General features: G+C 40.9%; 1 protein-coding gene across 1 annotated transcript in view; it reads right to left on the bottom strand.

Moving 5' to 3' along the window:
* Nucleotides 1-4,925: 4,925 nt before the first annotated feature.
* The window catches only part of dchs2 (dachsous cadherin-related 2), a 37,348-nt gene continuing 21,776 nt past the window's right edge, over nucleotides 4,926-20,497 (bottom strand). Inside the window, exons 11-20 of the mRNA XM_042484299.1 lie at nucleotides 19,434-19,568; nucleotides 16,576-16,785; nucleotides 15,152-16,012; nucleotides 14,186-14,299; nucleotides 13,233-13,444; nucleotides 12,977-13,128; nucleotides 11,180-11,310; nucleotides 10,792-11,078; nucleotides 9,851-9,992; nucleotides 4,926-7,531 (exon numbers count right to left, since the gene is read on the bottom strand). Of these exons, the coding sequence (XP_042340233.1) occupies nucleotides 4,926-7,531; nucleotides 9,851-9,992; nucleotides 10,792-11,078; nucleotides 11,180-11,310; nucleotides 12,977-13,128; nucleotides 13,233-13,444; nucleotides 14,186-14,299; nucleotides 15,152-16,012; nucleotides 16,576-16,785; nucleotides 19,434-19,568 (4,850 nt within the window). The remainder of the gene's footprint in view (nucleotides 7,532-9,850; nucleotides 9,993-10,791; nucleotides 11,079-11,179; nucleotides 11,311-12,976; nucleotides 13,129-13,232; nucleotides 13,445-14,185; nucleotides 14,300-15,151; nucleotides 16,013-16,575; nucleotides 16,786-19,433; nucleotides 19,569-20,497) is intronic.

The raw sequence follows: 20,497 nt of genomic DNA, 5'->3' as shown, positions 1-20,497 counted from the left end.
TCGCAACAGAATGCAAATAGAGATAAATATGAAATCCAAGCCAGGATGAGAACACAGCTGTGTTTTATTTGTCACAATGCCTCCTCGTCATAGTGATTATCAGATTGGACTATCAGATGATAATCTCTTTGTTTTGTACAGGAAAAAGAGGGTTCAGGGGGAAATGTTGTGAACTCACCCATGACCAAATTTGACAAGTAATGATCTAATACAGATGACTGTGCATTATTGCGAGACGCAGAGATCTATTTTTGCCCCTGACAGTGCCTTTTTGACGCTGCTCTGTCCATCAGTTTCGTATGCCAAATTGACAGTGATTTACCTGGATTCAAGGCTTGATTACCAACCATAGGTAATATTGAGCAATTGCCCTGAGGCTCGAAAACCCCGTGGGCTCCAAGCACCCCAAGTTCAATGTGTTTCAACTGGTTTGTGGTAATCTGACCTACTGAAATTCAGCTGCAGAATATGTATCACTAAAGCACAATACCAACTCACATGATAGAGGCCCTATGATGGTTTCTGCTGTGTTAGCTGATCATAAGGCCATCTTAAAGAGGGTCATTTCTGCCACTTCTCCAATTTGTTAAGTCAAATACAATATGTAGGTTGACACAGCAATGCAGTAAGTCCACTTACAGAAATAAATTCTCCTAAACCATTTCATTTTTGTCTTGGATCAACAAAACAAATGTTGTCTGCTCCGGGTAACCACTAATGTAGCTTCTGTGTAGACTGAAAATGACATTGACGGGAGAGATACGTCAGTTGCTACTGACGGCTAAAATGTCATAAACTCAGTGTTTGAAACATATACAGACATGTACAGAGCCTTCTGTCCATACTCTGCATTTGTGCATGTTTTTTATATGCTTACGAACATTGACAAAACAGAGCAGTACCACCTGAAATCATGTGGCAGTGTAATGTTTTCAAGTGACACATGACCGTAGGAGACGACAGATCAGTAATACAGTGAAAAGAATTCTCTGTCCAAAGGTGGTAATGTATTTAATGGCCTTACAGATCACCAGCTTCTACAACACTGCATAAATTAAAAGGTACATTTTTATGACCTCCACCACCGTCTTCAAGAGACGCTTGGAAGTATGTTGGTAGTAGTAGTTTTTTTGCACGTAAATGGAGTATAAATGAGACCTAGCATTAACAATAAGTGTGTTTGCATGCAATTAAGCGAGAGGATCAGCTGGCCACAAACACCATTAGATGTCGTTATTTGGTTAAATTTAGGTTGTGATGTCCGATGACCAAAAATAAATGTCAGGACAAAGTCTAATGCCAATATCAACTTGACATAGGACACTGACGACAGATGACATGGATATTTTGTTGGTTTCAAGTTGTGGTACGTAACCAAAACTCAATATCTTGCAAACGTTTCATATCAACGTTTTCTTGACATAAAAAAATGACATTTAGTCACAAGGTTTGGAGAACAAGACCCAACGTCTTCAAAACATCATAATGTTAGTGTCAACACAACACGAAATTCTGAAATTAGACATTTCAACCAAAATTTAACATCTGTCCGATGTCTTTCTGACGTCATGTTGCAAGGTATTCTCATAGAACGGGTCATATAATATCCTACGACAATGTACACACAACGGTTCATATGATATAATACGAATTAGCTCCCCACGAATGACATTACATCATTAACACACAGTTATGTAATGAACGTACATATGCGGAGGTTAGGTTTTGGCAATAAAAGTTACTTTGGCTAGGGTTAGGAAAAGAAACATGGCAAGGATGTACGTCAAAATGACTAAAAGTTCACATTATTCTGAACACGTCTCCAGGGGAAAGGCAAACCTGCCTCCTTACAAGAATGCTTGGGACTGCTGTCTTGTTTTTCTTGTATCGGCGCACTGGTTATGTTATTGCAGCCTTTCAAATTATTGTACAATTTTGTTGGAATATTTTTTGCAGCAAAAAGGTGCAAACAGTTTATGAGAACAGCCTGAATATTGATGCCCAGGGTCAGCTGGCAGGGGGTTCATGGGACCCAGCAGCTCATTTTTGCCCAAATGTTGCCTAACAGGTTTAATATTGCCGTACAGGGAATTGCAGTCTCCAGTTTCCACTTGTCTGTCTTATAAAAATGTGATAATCTCAAATGTGTATGTATATTAAAAGTGCCCAAACGTCTCTGTCCTTATACAACCGCCAAAGTATCATATTGTATTTGAGACTTCCTGACCTCTCAGCAAATTTTCCTCCCTGACTGACAGGCAGTATTTGATAAAGATCCACTGAGCAGTTGTGAGGACTGCGGAGCTGTGTGCCGAGACACAGAAGCTTGTTTGACCAGATCATCTGATATGGCGAGAGATCTCTTCCATCACCGTGATCCTGAGGCCAAGGACCCGCTGAAATCACAAATACAGAGGAGCACAGGGCTTGTCAAAACCCACCGAGGTGCAGAGGAGAGAGTGAACTGAGTCAATAAATAATTACGCACCTATCAGAGACTACATGCAGGACACACTCAGGGCCTGACTGTTTATTATGTTTCATGAAACTATCTGATAAAGACTTTAGCTCCTCAGCTTCCTCAGCTCATATGTTCCCAGAGGGCGGTGCATTTGGATTAACAGCAGACCAAGTGGAGCCATGTTGAATCACTTTGTATTTCTTTACTTTTCTTAGAGAAGCAGCACTTTGAGATGTTCAGGTCACTGTTACAGGCAGCAAAGACCTTAATTAAACCTTAATTAATAGCATCAAGTGTTAGATTGATTAAAAAATAAGTAAAACGAATATGACTACAAATTCAGATTTCAATCAAGCATGATGTAGTCTTTATGTGACAGCATTGTTCTATACTTCGAAGCAACTTAGTAAGATATTTAAGGAAAACAAAGTACAAAAAGATTTGGCTTTTAACTATGGCGTTTCCAACATGTGGAATGCAGTATTTGCTTCACTTTGGATACTCGTTGAGGAAAAAAACAGGAAAAAACTGAGGGGTGGACATGCAGAAAATAAATTCATGAAAAACTGGCCATAAAAAAGCAATAAAAAAAAATCTATGATATATTTTAAAGAGAAGAACTTAATACTAACATTTTATGCAGCAGTGAATTCTCAGCTCTGTGTGGTAAAAATACATCTAATGATCATGGATTCATTACTAAAATGGCCTACTGGGCACAGGCCCAGAAGCCCAAAATATCAGCCCCCCTTCCCCCTTGGCTTTCACCTACAAAATGTCACTCAAACTAACATGTACCAACCACAAAGAGCCTCATAATGACCACAAAGAGATGCAAAGACACTGCAAAGGGACACAAAATAACTACAAAAATGGTCAATACAACCACAGAATGACTAATAAGCAAAAATGATTACAAAGGCACACAAAACAACCTAAAATGATTGTGAGACACAAAACTACTGAGACAAAATGATCTTAAAGAGACACAAAATGATGTCAGAGAGACACAATACCACCAAAATATGCATAAGAGCCACCAAGTCTGTGCCCTGCTCTTATGTAGGAGAGGTGGTGGGGCGTTTGTGTAACTGTGCCCAGGAGCCCATTGTCTCATTAACCACCCATGCTAATGAGCTAATTTTCGTTATTTTATATTTTCCACTTTTTCCTTTTATTATTCCTTTTATTTGAGTATTTCCTGAATGTTCAGAATTATGTTTTCATTATTGTTGCATTTTACTTATTCTCACTAGCAGTGAGAAATCTTTTTTTTTTTTTTTTTAATTCAACGCTATACACATATAACAAGCTGATAAATCATCCTGAAATGACCATGGGTACCACAACATCACAACTTTTAGATGATCAAGCCAAGAAAATACAGAGGAAAGTTTCTTTATTGCAAATTTGTTTGCAAATGTATTAATACTTAAACTACAATTTTCTGGAAATGGTACATAAAGTGCTGTTTATTAACAGGGTGTCTATTGTTTACAGTCAGCACACACAAACAATCATGACGGAAACAGACCATTTCTGTTCATAAGAAAAACTAAAACAGCCACAACCTAGAAGTGGTTTGTGGAAATCTGCCATCATGCTGACCAGTGACAGCAAGACAATATAATCCCATTTCTTTAATCCGGATGAAATTAGTGTCAGTGAAGAATCCCTCATTTTTGGGGTTTTGAGGGCATAAGCCTCAATGACCCTTTTAGCTTTGAACAATTGAACAATATCACATGGAAATTAAGAACGGTCCGAGACTGAAGGAATAAAATAAGTTCTGTTTGTCATTTTTTGGCATTTTACTGGCAGAATATATTAAAGAGGAGGGAGGGAGGATAATATGGGTCTGTATTCAAAACCCTGGGCTTTATGATTCCAGCTAGATAGACTCAACCACAAAACAATGTTGCCTTTCTCTGCTTATTAAAGTTAAACCAACCTTGAAAGGTTTTCATTTAGAGGCTGCAACCAACTGCCATAACAAAGTGTTTCATTTTATGCACATATAAACATGTTTACAATAAAACATTCAATAATTAATTGCCAACTCGAACATCTGCTTCTATTCAAAGTGCAAGGCTGAGTGTAGGCATTTCCAGATATTTGTTTTATAACAGAAGTGAGTTATGAAATCAACCTCATTCTAAGTAATTAAATGACAACATGACGTTCAAATGACAACTTTGCCTGGTATCGCCCCTTTGAGACTAAACTTATGACACTCATGAGCCTAAAACCGTAAAAAAGGGAACCGTGGAAATCAGTCCAGGACTTTATTGCTTTATCTCTGAAAACGTTTGATATGTTGTATTTCATGAATAAGTCAGAATGTTCTCAATAAACCAAACTCACAACAACACTGTGTCCCTTAAAAACACTAAGGGAAATACCTTAAGATGGTGAAACGAAGATGAAATTTAATGTTACAGATAAACCTGATCAAAGTTTGTGCCTACACCTGGATTTCCGCCTCCAACAGGCTTGCAGTGAGGGGTCCTGAGTCAAGTCTGATACCTCCCACCCCGGTGTCAGAGACAACTGGTGAGGCACTCGGGGTCCTAATGGTGAGAGAAGACAGTGATGGAGAGAAAGTGGGTGTCATGGCTGAAGGGGTAAGTCCTGTGTTCCTGGCTAAGGGGGAATATGCATATTTGGGGAAAGAGGGCTTCCGTCTCAAGCTTGGCACACGCCCCGGCTTTCGTGGAGGTACAGTCCTAATGCCAGGCTGAGCCACTCCTGTTATAAGAGGCGGTGGGTACATGAGACAGCTTGCCTCTGCTGCTAGGTCCTCACGGCCGCCTTGAAGCTCCTCATCAGGGAGCATCCCGATATCGGTGAAGACGGAGGCCAGAGTCTGGTAGCGTGGCTCCCAGTCCAAAATGTAGTCCCAGCTGTAGCTGCCCTGCAGCTGCTCCTCCAGACACACAAGTGAAGACAGAGAATCTGCAGACGCCTGGGCATCCGAAAGCGGAGCGTACCCATTCGTCCTCATGCTCTCCTCCAAATCCCTTACCCTAAGTATTGCAGGAAGTAGTCCCTCACCTCCTCCCTCCTCTTTGAAGTGATGGAGGCTTTCTGTGCTGGCCATCCCTGAGACTAAACGTTTATTGATGGATAAAATATGCTCCGGCCCTACATCGATAGAGTGGCAGGAGATATTGTCTCCAGGTAGAGCAGAGTCCGGGATCTCTGTGGCCTGGTTGCCTGGTACAGATTCATCTCTTTTGCGGCAGGGGTGCTGATTTATCCACTTGATCTCCTGGTCCTCAGCTGTCTCACCTTCTGCTGATCCACGACCACTGGAGTCTGACTGATTGTATAGGTTTGCTACGTCCCTCTTGGCCACCAAGATGCCTGGCCGTTTAATCTCCTGGAGAGATATGCCACTGTGGCTACTGGATCTACCAAATGAGCCTGTGCCATGGTTCAAGTTCGCAGCAATGGCAGCGGCCTTTTTGATTGCCGCTTCCTTGATTTTGTACCTGAGAACCAAGCCCACAAAAATGAGAAGGACAAGGAGAAACATGATTAGCGAGACACTCAAACTGAGCATGTGCGCATCAAGAGGCACCCCAGTGAGTGCCTCTGCTGAGCTGGAGATATTGACAAAAACTAGACAGGCAGTGGTCCTGGAGCCCATTCTGGGACTACCTGCAGACACCACCAGCTCCACCATGTCCTCACTAGCATGCCCGCCTCTCCTGCGATACACAGGCCCTGACACAAAAATGGCACCAATTGTTTTGTTTATTGAGAAAAATGGTGATGACTTCATAAGGGAGTACTCCACCAATCCGTCCACCCCTCCATCATGGTCCATCGCCATCACGTAACCAACTGTCTCTCCAGGCTTGGCGTTTTCTGGCAACAGGAAATGGTACCGGTTTTGGGTGAAGATGGGACTGAACTCATCCACTCCCTTTATGGACACCTGCACTCTCACCGTAGCTGCTTTGTCGCCTTTGTCCCTGGCCTCCACTACAAAGCAGTACTCACTCTCACGTTCGTAATCAAAGGTCTGTCTGGTGTGAATGTCGCCGGTTAAGGGGTCGATAGCAAAGGCCTCCCTCTTCTCAGGGCTGCCACTGCCATAGTCCATAAAGCAGGAAGACACAATAGAGTATGTGAGCTGGCCGTAAGGGCCTAAGTCATTGTCAACAGCGTGAATGGAACAAGTGTGGGTAAACGCTGGGAGGTTCTCCAGTACAGAGCAGTTAACAACAGGAAACATAAAGTATGGAGTGTTGTCATTTACATCCAACACTGTGATGAAGACCACTGTAAAAGCCACTTTACGTTCATCAGATGATTCACTGCCATCAGATGCTCGAATGGTGAGGGTATATTTTGAGTTTTCCTCATAATCAAGCGAGTGGTTGACCACCAGAATGCCAGACTGAGGGTCTAGCTTGAGGTGACCTTTGCTGTTCCCCGAGACAATGTCATACTGCAACAGACCGTTGGTTCCCAGGTCAGGATCCTGAGCACTGACCTGGACCAGGCTGGTACCTACATGGCTGTTTTCACTCACCTGTGCATGGTATCCTGTACTGGAAAAGATGGGGGCATTGTCATTGCAGTCTGTCACAGTCACCATAACGACAGCAGAGCTGTTTAGTGGAGGTGTTCCGCGATCAGACACGCCCACTGTTAGTGCATAACTCTCCGTGGTCTCGCGGTCTAAAGGGTTACACAGAACAAGTTTACCTACATTTCTCATCTGATTCTCAACCTGAACCATTTTTACTTCCAGACAGAATCGCCTCTCCTCATTTCCTCTGATGATGCTGTAGTCCAAATGGGTGTTTTCCTGACTCCAGTCTTGGTCCTCTGCAGACATAGTCAGTAGGGTGGTGTCTGTAGGCGTGTCCTCTGGGACAGTGAGGGTGTACATGTCCTGGTGGAATGAAGGTGCATGGTCGTTGGTGTCCAGAATCAGCACGTCTATGGAGGTCACAGTAGATTGCACAGGGTCGCCTTCGTCTTTGGCCTCAACCAGAAGATGGATCATGTTGCTGTTTGTGATGGCCTTCAAGGGCTTATTGGTGAAAACAGACCCTTCAAGACAAAACGTGTTCATGAATGAATGCATTTTTTTTAACCCACAATATTTTTTCCAATAGTAATGCATCCAAAGACGGCGCAATGTGAAAGAGTTATTGACAGACATGCGGAACTCGCGTCTCGTCACTTGTTTAAGGTTAGACTTGAGTCGCAAATTTGAGGACTGGAGATATGCTTGACTAACACTGACAAAAGACTTAACTTAAGCTTGAGACAAATGACTAGAGAGGACTTGACTTTTTAATTAAAAATTTGCAATTGAGATATTGAGAAGTTATATTTCTTTTTTAAACATGACTGGTGATTTCTAGTGCAGTGCACGCAAACATGGCAACCCACGAATACACGGTAGACCAGCATCGGTCATTGCAAAAAAGCAGCTTTTATGGAGAGAACTAGACCAAAAACAATAAAATTTGTATTCAAGCATTATGTTTGTTGATGACAGTTTAGAGAAGAGAACATTTCTAAGAGAACATCTATATCAGAGAGCAACAGTTTGCAAGACCTGCAGCTCAACAGTGATACGACCACCACAACATCCAACCTTACACGTCGTTACAAAACTCACAAAGAAAGGTACTTGAATGTGTGATTTTAGCCAATACATTTGACCAAATATCACATTACCTAACTTGTGTGACTTGCACAAATCGACTAAATCGACAAACAATTACCACCAAACTTTCCTTAGCTCTATGGAACTTTTTTGCTACTTTTAACTAATTGTTGTACACTATGTGTCCAGGACAGAACAGACAGACAAAGTTAGACATGATCATAGCACCCAGCATGCCAAAGAGCCAGCAGTCTCTGTCAGGAATTGATAGAGAGTAAAACCGAGCTAAAAGGAGAGGGACGACTGGATTGAGGTTTTTTCAAATTGTGAGAAACGTGACTCCAAATGAATGCTGATGTTGCTTTGCCAACAGATTTGCCAGAACAACTTTACAAGACGATTTCTGGCACTGAAAAAACAAACAAACTAAAATTTGTTTCACTTTTATCGAAACATTATACGATATTATATATACATTACATATGTTGATGTGGTCTTACAACAAAACTGCTGACATGGTATAGAAACTTCAAGGGAGACCTGACATTTGGTCTCTCTAATATAAAACTATATTCAATTGCTCAAACAGATGGTTCAGCAAATCCAAAGAATGTTCCTGGATTAGTTTCTCTTCAGATTACGAACTATAAAACATGTCTGCTTATATGACAATTTACTGAGAGTTAAATCAAAATTGTCCTTGTCATTAGACACCACAAAACAACATCATTTCCTGTGTGACTATTCTTTAATGAAATCCATGTGCAGACTATGAGAGCAAATGTTCCTCTTGGATGACAATTAAGTGTTTGTCCATCCAATTTATTGTTCCACTTCCCATCCACTTAAACTTTTCTACTTGATGACTTTATTAATTCTGAGCTGTACTCTAAAGCAGCACCAGTTATTGTTTGTGAAACAAATAGGCACGGAAAAACCAAGAGGCACCGCACCACAAAAAGCACCATATTAAATTTTTGGATTTAGAGAGCTTCAGTCAACACTGATGCAATTTTCACTTTCCATTGGTGCTCCTCACCACAAAACATGGGCAAATACACGTCTTTGATATTAAACTTTGGAGTTCAGACATGACAGAAGCCCATAAATCATACTTGAGTGGAAAATACTGCCCAGAACTGAGGTTGGGGGGGTTGGGGGGTTCCTGTCAGCTCTGTAGGATTTATCTTCTTTCTTGGGTTTAGAAATTTTAAAAATGAAGATAATAGGATAGGCATGGCTCCTCCAAAGCACTTTATCTCAATGGCTTCTAATTGCCTTCTCTGCTGCTTCTCTTTCCCCCTGTCCAATGAACTCACTTGCACATCCAAGACTACAAAAATATAAACACTGGAGAAATATACTGCTGCTGGCAGAATGACAGCTCTCAGTAACTCCTGATACTGTGTGCTGCTCATAACCAGGCAAAGGCTTTCTCTGTGCCCTTTTCTTTGGCGGATGCTGCTTTAACTGTGCCAGAAAATCTGATTTTAATGGAGGGAATGAGAGGGATGAATATGAAAATCAGACCACCAGACAGTCATAAGTCATAAAACTTGTAAAGCTTGAGGTAATGTCTTTTGCAGAGGAACTGTAATACATTTTGGATCATTGTTTTATCCTTCTGGTGACCTCTTAACCTCTCTCTTTTCAATATTTTCTAGTATATATAAGCACTGCATGGGTTTAATGTCAGAGACATTCATTTCAGAGCTATTGCAGGATGTCTTTCCCATGAGTTAAGCTGTTCTTACCCTTCTCTGGCTCCATGTAAAAGCCTTGTAAAGGAGATGAAAGCAGTCTGTAGGTGATCTTTCCATTGAGTCCAGAGTCTCTGTCGGTAGCGGACACTGACAAAACTAACGTGTCTGTTGAGACCAACTCTGACAGCTCCACCTTGAAGAGAGAACAAATGATGTGTCACATCTGCAGCAAGATTGTAATGTTTCCTGTAAATTCAGTCGCATACCACTTAAAAAAAATAGGTTTGTGAACACACACAGCATTTTTAGGAAACACTTTTGGGTTGTCTAAAAACAATCACTTTGACCAGTATATAACGTTTTACACCTGATTTGTCTTTTTAGTTAACTTTTTTAATACATGATTCAACAAATGGACAGCCCCAGTCTTATGCCAGGTTCACCCTGAATGCGGAAGCACTGCAAATGACGCCAATTTTCTGTGGAGTACTGTCCGCTTCCTTCCACACCCATGTCAAACAATTGAGCTGTTCACACAGGACGTGCTGTGATCCTGGGTTTCATGGCTTGCTTGCAATCTGATGTGATTGTTTCAGTGTCTGGTCCATTTTACCATGAGTGATTCTAGCAAGAAAACATGCCGATAGTTCACAACAAAGAATATAAAGGATATATAGACCTGTGATGTGATATAAATGATCTGATTCATACAAACCATGGAATATGCATCCCATGCTTACTTGTCAATGTGGTTCTACGTCCCATGTGAAGATGATGTCGAACGGAGGAACAAAACCGCAGAGCATCTGGAGATCTTTAACATTAATCACCACTTAACGATCTTGAATTAAGGAAGCTTTGTTATAAGCTTGTTCCTTTTGTCATATTACAGTGGCAACATGTATATACTGTTTTATTTTTGGCTTGGTGACACCAACCAAGTGTCCTTTTACCTTTTTAAATATAAATACTTAGAAATATATCATCTGTACCTGGTAGGAGACCTTGGTGAAGACTGGAGCGTTGTCATTGACGTCAAGCACTTGAACTTTGACCTCTCCGCTGGTCTGGTGGAGCGAGTCAGACGCCCAGACTGTCAGGGTGTACTCTGTCTGCTCCTCATAGTCCAGGGCTCGAGTCAGGGTGATCACACCAGTATATCGGTCAATAGCAAAGGGAGCATTGGTGCTGCTGTTGTCTGAGAAGCTGTAGGTGATAGCTGAGCTCAGGTCCACATCGTTTGCTGTCACTTGGGTGACCATGTAACCTGCCGGCAGATCTACAGTAAAACAGAGGGCGTCGCAATAAGTCCACAAATAGACAAAGAACATAGATGGTAAAAGCGTGTTTGTCATTGAGAGCAGTCCGGGTTGGTCTTACTCTCTGCTATAACCACAGGCTCCATGGGGGGGATGGCAGGGCTGTTGTCATTGACGTCCACCACTTGGACCCTGATGGTGGTGGTGGTGCTGAGCGGAGGGTCCCCCCTGTCTGCTGCCTGCAGAACCAGCCTGTACCAAAAAAGTAGTGAACAAATGATGCCATTTTGCATATCCTGGACGGTGTGTTGATGTATTATGTTATTTTACATATCATGTCAGTCACTATCAATAACAGAATTGAGGAGATTGTTTTGGGTACACTGTAAAATCTGACAAGTCTTAGACTTGTCATGATCAAGACTTAACTTAACTTGATCATGACAAGGTGGATTTTGCCAATGATGATATTAGGAGATCTGTGAGTTTAGTTTTCTCAAGAAAATACAAATACGACTGACTAGTATGCAACCGACAGAATACAGATATATGGAACAGTAAACTTGATTTACTGAAGTTGCTAAAACTTAACACAAAATGAAATAACTGAATTTTGAGTAAACTTAAAGTAAGCCCACTTAAAGTAAACATAAATTAAGATTAATAGTTATATTTACTTACATTTTTTGAAGGCAATCGGTTTCCTAGATTTTTAAAAGTAAAATCAACATGACAGATCTTAGAGAGCTTTTTTACATCGAATCAATTCTGAAATCAGCAATTCTACTTTCACTTGCTGAAAAAGTAAAAATTACAGAGTAGTACTTCTGCTGTGTCAGGATATCAACTTCCTGCTGAAGAAAATACAGGAAGTGCACGGTCATAATTTAATTTCTTGATCAGGATCAGTGACCTACTTCATCAACTTATCAAAATTCAATATGAGCTTATTTCCTCTCAATCATTTACAGTAGTAAATAGAAGTTTCACTAATTACATTAGTAACCCATGTATGAGCTTGCAGGAACCCTGTAGGCCTTACATATTTGTCTGCAATTTGCTGTCAACAATTTTATAATAAAATGGCCAACTAAAGCAAAGATTAATCAATTGGTTGTCAATTCATCAATTAATCAACTAGTTTGATAATTGATGAATTAGTTTAGGTAATTAAAAAAAGTCAATATTTTCTGGTCTTAGCTTTTTAAATGCAAATATATTACATTTTGGTTTTCATTAATCCTTTATAATAGTAAACTTAACATCTTTGGCTTGTGGGCAAAACAAGTCGAGGGTGTCATCTTGGGCTTTGGGAAATACTTCTCAACATTTTTCACCATTTTCTGACATTTTATAGACCAAACCACAAATCCATTACTTGAGAAAATAATCAACAGATTAATAAATAATCAAAATAAGTGTTGACTGCAGCCCTACTGCCACCATTTGCAATCTGCATGCACTGTAAGTACTGGTCTCAAATCATGTCGCCCTCTCACTGTGACCACACACACACACACCAGGAATTTAGCCCCCATTAAAACTAATTTAAACTAACAGAGGCCTGGCCTCTGACTCCTGACAAAGGTGAAACAATCATTATTTTGTTGACGTTCAAGAACTACACTTTGCACCGGGGTCTGACTGTATGCCAGTGGCACAGACAGATGGGATGTGCGTTTGTTGAATGCAAAAAAAATAACTGTTGCTAAATAGTTTGATGCTTAAAAAAAAATTAACATCTAACATCTAATGTTTACCTTTGTATATGGACAAAAAAAACAGTCATTAGAAAACTCAAAGGCTACCTTTGACAGTGCCCTCTATTTCGTATGTAGAAACATACTGATGTAGTTTGTCTCGACTATAAGACAAAGATGGTTACATAATACTTTTTTAATATGTATGGTGGACGCACTTGTATGAGGGGGTGATCTCGCGGTCCAGTAAGACATTAGTAGCAAGAATCCCACGAACAGAGTCCAAGACGAATGCTTCGTTAGGGTTACCGGACACAATGGAGTACTCAATCTGCCCGTTCATCCCACTGTCAGGATCAGACGCAAATACCTGCAGAAAATATTTCATATCTTATTACCAAATATTAAAAACTGAAATGTATTAAATACCTGTTTGACAATGTCAAAGAGTGCATAAATATTGATAGTAACTACCTGCATGATGTAGGTGTTGTGCACTTGCCCCTCCCAGACAGCTGTCCTGTAGCTGCCATGTTCAAATACTGGTGCATTGTCATTGACATCCAGCAGGCTGATGGAGACCCTGCAGTGAGCGGTCTGCAGCCCGCTGTCAGCCAGCACCACCAGTTGGATTTGAGGGCTCACCTCAAAATCCAGAGAGTTGTCTTTCTGCACACGGATCTCACCTGGAAGAGAGGAAAAAGATATGATACATTATACATCTTTTACCCCAAATACTGTGCAAACCCAACATAAGAGACTTGTATAACCCATTGTACTACGGTTGGTGTTTTTATCAGGTCGGGGGAAAATGAGGGCAAAGTAATGGAAATAAAAACATAACTTCTCATCTCTTAAAAAGGTGTTGACAGAAACACTTTTAGGTTCAAGTTTTTGTGGTAACCCTAAAAAAAATATTGAGCTCTACGTCAGTATAATATTGTGTATTTAAGCCTAACTGTGTCTGCTTTATTTAGACAGGAATCCAAAAGAGAGTTTGGGGTAGATTATGATAAAATGAGGCAGGCAACAATCATAATTCTTTAGGAAATGCACGCATACAAACAACCAGATAATCCACATAGGTTGAAAGTGCATTTTAAAGACGAGCCCATTTTAAATAAAAGGAGCCCATTGTTGGACTGAACGCTTATTGATCAAAAAATAAACAATGTTGAGGACTAAAAATCAAAAGCTATTCTTTGGATACTTTTGTGGAAAATAAAATGGATGACTGAATGAAATTTTGTGCTATTAGCATAACTTCAATGATGAAAGCATGCATGACTTGCTCTTGTAAATACATAACAAGAACACCATCTGCTAATCATAACCAGTGGACTCTAGTAACAACCTTGGATCGACTGTAGGTACTGAAGAAAAAAGCACAAAAGCAACGTTTTTGATTTGTTTTGGTTTTTTTTTACCCGTGTGACGGTTGATGGAGAAAATATGATTCTCGTTGCCACTAAAGATGGTGTATGTAATCCTTTGTCTGCTGTTGGTCTGGTCACTGGCTTCCACTTTTGCAATCCAAGTACCTTGAGGAAGAGAAAGTGGAAGGGTTGATGAGGATTTTAATGGTACACTCTCTCGAAATAGGGGTTCCAAACGTGTTTTTCCTGACGGGCTGAGGCTCTGCCCAGAACCATTTGCTTCTTAAAAACCCTTTGAAAGGGTTCCTCAAGGGTTCTTTGTGAGACCAAGGGTTCCGTTAAGAAGCATTTTCATCCAAGAACCCCTTTTGGAAGAAAGTTCCAAAAGGGGTTCTTGTTAAAAAAGCACAGGTGTTAAAGGATCCTCACCCTAAAATACTCAAATGTAATTTTTTTTGTGGATACCTGGTACTTCAAATTTTGTAGTTGATTCTATTTTGTAGCCGAGTTTTGGTTCTTTTATTGTTTTTTCTTCTTTATTTTTGGTTCTGTATACTTCTTTAGAGCCTCACTGCGTGGGTTCTGGGATGAAACTCTTGGACTATAAAAAGCTTTTCCTTTGAAACCCCTGGGTTAGTTTTTGTTAGCACCCTTAGAAGCGGGAACAGTTCTGGATGAAACCCCCAGACAGGGTTCTGGTTGGAATCATCTCACATAGAAGGGTTATCTGGAGAACCTTTCATAGGGAGTTGTGGCTGAAACCTTTCACACATGGATCTAGGTATAACCCTTTGGTGTTGAGTTCTTGGCAGCAAGTGTTCCACCAGGAACAAAAAGGGTTTTTCTATGGGGACAAGCTGAATCCTTTTGGTTCTAGCTAGAACCCATAAGGTCTACCAAGAACCAAAAAGGGTTATTTTATGGGGAGAATCCAAAATCCTATTTGATTCTAGTCAGTACCTTTATTTCTAAGAGTGAATTTGTGTAAACAGAAGGAACGGAGGGAGTAAAACATACCAGCTCTACTGTTCTCCTTGACAGTAGCGTTGTACACTTTGTTACTGAACTGCAGTCCTTCGTGTTCTCCCTTCAGATGGATGAACACCAGGCAGGTGGAGGTCAAAGCAGGTCGTCCTCGGTCTGAAACCACCACCTGCAGCTTCCTGCCAGAGAAACCGGCTCTCACTCGTCTTCTCAGTGAAATCTCTCCTGTCTCGCTGTTGATGTCAAACAGGTTTTCCTCATCAGACAACATAAAGTGTATCGTCCCGTTGTCACCCTGGTCACCATCTGTTGCTGTCACCATGGTAACTATCTGGTTTGGTAGCATCCTCATGGAAACCCATGCGTTAATGGGATTCTGCTCACAGATTGGCACATTGTCGTTCACGTCCTCCACCTGTATTGTCACAGATGCGGCGGCGCTCAGTGGTCCTTGAGTGCAGCCATCAGTGGCCACAGCTCTGAGGGTGTACTGAGCCCTGCTCTCTCTGTCCAGAGACCTTGTGGTGCGGATCACACCTGTGAAAGCGTCCACTGAGAAGGCCCCCTGACTGCTGTCCTCTGTTAGAGAGTAGGACACGTCCCCATTGGACCCCTCGTCAGGATCAAAGGCGCTAACATGCAGGACCTCCGCTCCTGCAGGTAGGCCCTCACTGATGGAGGCGTGGTAGCTCTTTCGGGTGAAGGAGGGAATGTTATCGTTCTGGTCCAGCAGCAGCAGCTGGAGTTGGGTGGAGGAGCTGAGCGGGGTGGGGCCATAGTCACGGGCCTGTATTGTGAGTGTGTAATTCTGCCTCTCCTCACGGTCGAGGACCTGTGTAGTGCTGACAGCACCTGTGTGGCTGTTGATGGTGAAGCGACCTCTGTAGTCCTCACCTAAAGATAGAAATAAAGGACATTTTCAGTAAATAACATTCATTTCCATCGATTATGTACTCACCAAAATTGCTAAAACTGTTATGACTACGTTAGACGAGAGCAGTGAGACATTTACATAGATTGTAATCCAAATAACAATTTAGTCAAATCATCTAAACCACTTTATTTAATGTAAAACCTGAAATGAAATAATCCCTCATTGCACAGAAAACATAGCATGCACAACAATAACAAAGCTGAACTGGTAACATGGTCTGTTAACATGGGATGGATGTTTACGGTGGACAGTTAGGGAAGGGCAGGGTAGTACAGGGTAGTAATTTTATAATTTGCCTCCATTTTCTCTTCAAAATTAGTTTGTCTTACCTTCAGGTTTGTGTAAAACCTGTATGTTTGCTTAGTTTCTTTCCCCCATGAACTTCTTTTTCACAATGTCTACAAGCTTTGAAACTTGAAACTAACTCTGCAATATAAGGTTATTACCAAAAGAAATGCTAGCCAAAACTATAAAACAGTAACCCAAAAAGCTAAATATGCAGAGCATTATCTGGGTTTCTCACCTAAAATTGAGTAGTGTATGGTTCCATTTTCTCCGTGGTCTGGATCAGAGGCCTGAGCAGTGTGGACCACCCCAGGAGGCAGGTTTTCTGGCAGGCTGATCTGGAAGGATGTCTGCATGAACTCTGGAGGGTTGTCATTGTCATCCAGCACAGAGCACAGCACTGTGGCCGTGCCCGACAGAGGCCGCGTGCTGCTGTCACGAGCCTGGACTGCAGAAGGCATTGAAAGGAATTCACGCCTTGTGATCACTGTAGGAAACTCAAAATTATTTTATATTGATAATAAATGAGTAATTGAACCAGACATGACAGTCACAGTATGTGTCTTGACCACTCGGCCCCCGTGAGGCCTCTAATCTGTGTTTTTTATTTTCTGTCTGAACAGGAATAAGAGTTTGCGGCCATGCTAGCAGCTTTGTGAGGCTGTCGTGACATTAACATGCTAACATGCTTACAATGACACCCCTGACATGTTCAGCAGGTACATTAATGTTACCATGTTTATCGTCTTAGCCATAGACTCTGGGCTATGTGAGGACTGACGATGTGTCTCCACCAGCTTGCAACGATTACATAATTTAGAGCCAGAATCTGAACAGTAGCGGCCTTGAGCTCCTGCCCCTAAACCCGTCCAACTCAACTGTCCATTGATTGCAAGCACACTGTTTGACACACAAAGCTGTCATGAATGCCATCAGACACATGTTGTCCATCTTTATATGCAGACATTGTTCCTTGCATGTTAGCATGCTAACATTTGGTAATTGTTAAACAGCTGATGGGAATGCTATTAGTTTTGTGCTGGATGGTGCTGGAGGAAAGCTCAAGGCGTTGACAGTGTTTTAGGAGTCACGCTCTGGAAAACATGGATATTTGTACCAAATTTCTTGAAAAATCATCCAAATGCTGGTGAGATGGTGGTGGATGAACCAACAGACTTGGAGCCATGCCTCCAACACAAATAAATATGAAATACAACTTGGCAAACAGCTCAAAGAGGCCACAGACTATTATTAGAGCTCCTTCAACAATAATTCATGGTTTATACTGAAAACATAAATATTACATGTAAAAGTGTATTGAAAATGTACTTTTTTAAGACATCTCAGTCTCAATCTCTGGTGATCAAAGACTGGAGGCAGATTCGATTTTTAATAGCAGCACAGACCCACAGTATTACAATAATCCAGTCAACAAAACACATATGGCACCAGCTTTTTATAGATGCTTAAAAGAACTCATTTTATTTCTTTACAAATGTATCTAGAGCCAGAGATAATTGTCCCCACGTCTTTCTGCATTTCCCAAAAAGCCCTGCATGATTCTGGCACAATTTCAAGACCCTCCGGCTCTCCTGTTATTATATTTTGTTATTATATTTAATTGTTCATCATACTGCTGACCGTACAAATATTATGATAAAACATCTGAAAGCAGTTTATCACTAAACACTGCAGAATAGTTTGAATGTAATTGCCGTGTATGCCACAAGAGAGTGAAAGCAAACACTTCAAAAGGCAGAGGGTGCAGTCAGCAGAGGTTAGATATACTGTAGCTCAGCCCTTTAAAAGTCTACTGTTTCCTCAACATAAATCAATCTGCTGGTTTATGTTGCCTTCATACAAAAGAATTCTTTATGACTTTGGCCGCCAAGCATGGCAAGAGAGGAGAATAAGAAACAGAGAATGAGAGAAATATCTGTGTTTGATATAGACTTTATACATTTTGTTTTAGCAGCTTTAGGCTTTAGATATTTTTATAACCCTTTGGTATAAGATCTGAGCCAGGGATCCACTTAAATGTGAAGCCAAGAAGCAAAGAAGAGAGTCACAGGCTTTCGAACAGTTGCTTGTGCTTACATCCTCAGTTTCACACTGAAGGGGAATTCATTAAAATACATAATTCATTCAGGAAAACCTGATCACAGGCATTATAATACTACAGGTTGTTTCGTACAAAATTTAAACTTACATCAACTCTATGCAAACTTGAAGCATCTGTCCATCTGGTGATAATGAAACTAACTTCAGCCTGGTGTCTGACCCGCAATGCCCCCATCAGCACCTGGTCGAGATTGATTGTCACTTCTTTTCTCAACTTGTAACAACCCGGATAGTTTTCTTTTCTCACTCCACTGACTCTGCAACATGCTGCTCTGATTAATTATAGCAAAAGGAAACGTGTTCAAACACTCCATACGCTTGCTGAACTGAATCAAGCAAATCCTGATGCATCCCAACATTATCAAGCCTCCCTGAAAAAGCAAAAGGCTTTGAAGCCAATATGACATGGTGGCCAAACTGAAATTACAATTTCTGGGTTCAGCATTTGATGCCATTGAGCCCAAAAAGACTTTTTTCCCCACAGGCTCACATTGTGAAAGAGATGTCTGTAAATGCTGGCTACATTTGTTTTTAACATAGCAACCCCAGCAAAATAAAATCATTATCAGAATTTGATTTATTTAGTCGGATAACATTTCAAAAGTCTAGCAGAGCTGCAAGATCAAATCATTTCGTCCTCATTAAAGTTCGTTAAACCTAAAGTTAGCTGCACAAGGCTTGCTCTGTGGCCCTAATGATGCAGATGATCCAGGTAATTTTACATCTGGGAAGCTGAACTTTTTTGGCTTCATGCAGCGCTAACGTTGCGATAACCTTGTTATCTCAAAGCACATGTGTTTTTGACGCTATCTTCACAGGGTTAGACCTTATTTATTAACAAGTAACACAACACCCTTGAAGTAAAATACATGATCAAACTGCTTGCCAACATTAATAGTGTGTTTCAGAGCACTGCTTCTCTTCATACCTCCATTTCTCAGGTGTAAGAGGTTTAATGGGGAGTGTGTGTTTTACCTCTGAGAGTGAAGTGATGCTGCTGCTCTCTGTCCAGGTAGGAGGTGGTGGTGATCAGACCGGTGTATGGGTTGATGCTGAAAAGCTCGTAGCCGGGGCCTGGCAACAGGCTGTACCACACCACAGCGTTCTCCTCTGAGGGAGGAACACAGGAGGTTAATGTGTGTTTTACACGCTCTGGAGTAACACTGTAAAACAAATCCTCATTTCACAGAATGTGAGGAAAATTACCAAAATAAGCACAGAAAAGAACAATTAATGATTGTGATTATTATTATGGTTACTGATTGATTTGTTTAAGGATCCTGCACTACATGGTGCCACATATGTACTTTGAAGATGATGAATCCACTTAAAATTTAAAAGGAAAACATTTAGAGAGAAATGTCCTATGACGGACACCAGGTGCTCCGTCACAGCTGTCACTTAAAAAAAAAAAAATTGCTAAACAATCAAAACAACATGGCATTCTTTAGCTAAACTTTTGGTGCCAACCTCATTAGCCAGGAAAGGCACCTCTGCCTTTTTCTTGCTGTATAGTTAATATGAAATTCTATACAAAAATGTTCTTTAATTTGAATGTAAAAGCTTTGCCAGATGTCATTTTTCTATTGTGATTATAAATGAGAAATTTCATGTTACCTTTGTAGTGAATAAGCCATAAAAAGCAGTCAGTATTCATCCATTTGTTTTTTCATGTTTAAAACAAGATAATACTTCTATAATGTATGAGTGTTTAATCAAGACTGACACGTTTCTTTCTTCTTTATTGGAGGTTCAGTTTAGCACCTCATCAGGTCAGTTCATGCTCATGGCTGCTTCGGTTTCAGACAGGCCTTATCTGATGCCAAACTGAAAACAGAACCATGAGGTAAAGTTAATCACACAGTGTCATTTGTCACCTTTAAAAAATGGAGAGGGGAGCAAAAGCTTTATCTGGTCCTGCTGCTTACATGGATTTTCTACCGGCTGCCACACATAAACCAACAGACTAAAGTTAGCCTTGAAAGTGCAAACTGTGGCGAAGCTTATCATTGTCTAGCAGCTTCTACAGAAAAATATCA

The sequence above is a fragment of the Plectropomus leopardus genome, chromosome 4, assembly GCF_008729295.1.
Source record: "Plectropomus leopardus isolate mb chromosome 4, YSFRI_Pleo_2.0, whole genome shotgun sequence".
NCBI classification, from domain to species: domain Eukaryota; kingdom Metazoa; phylum Chordata; class Actinopteri; order Perciformes; family Serranidae; genus Plectropomus; species Plectropomus leopardus.
Note: the sequence above shows the minus strand (reverse complement) of the source record. Positions and strands in the feature narration are given on the sequence as shown.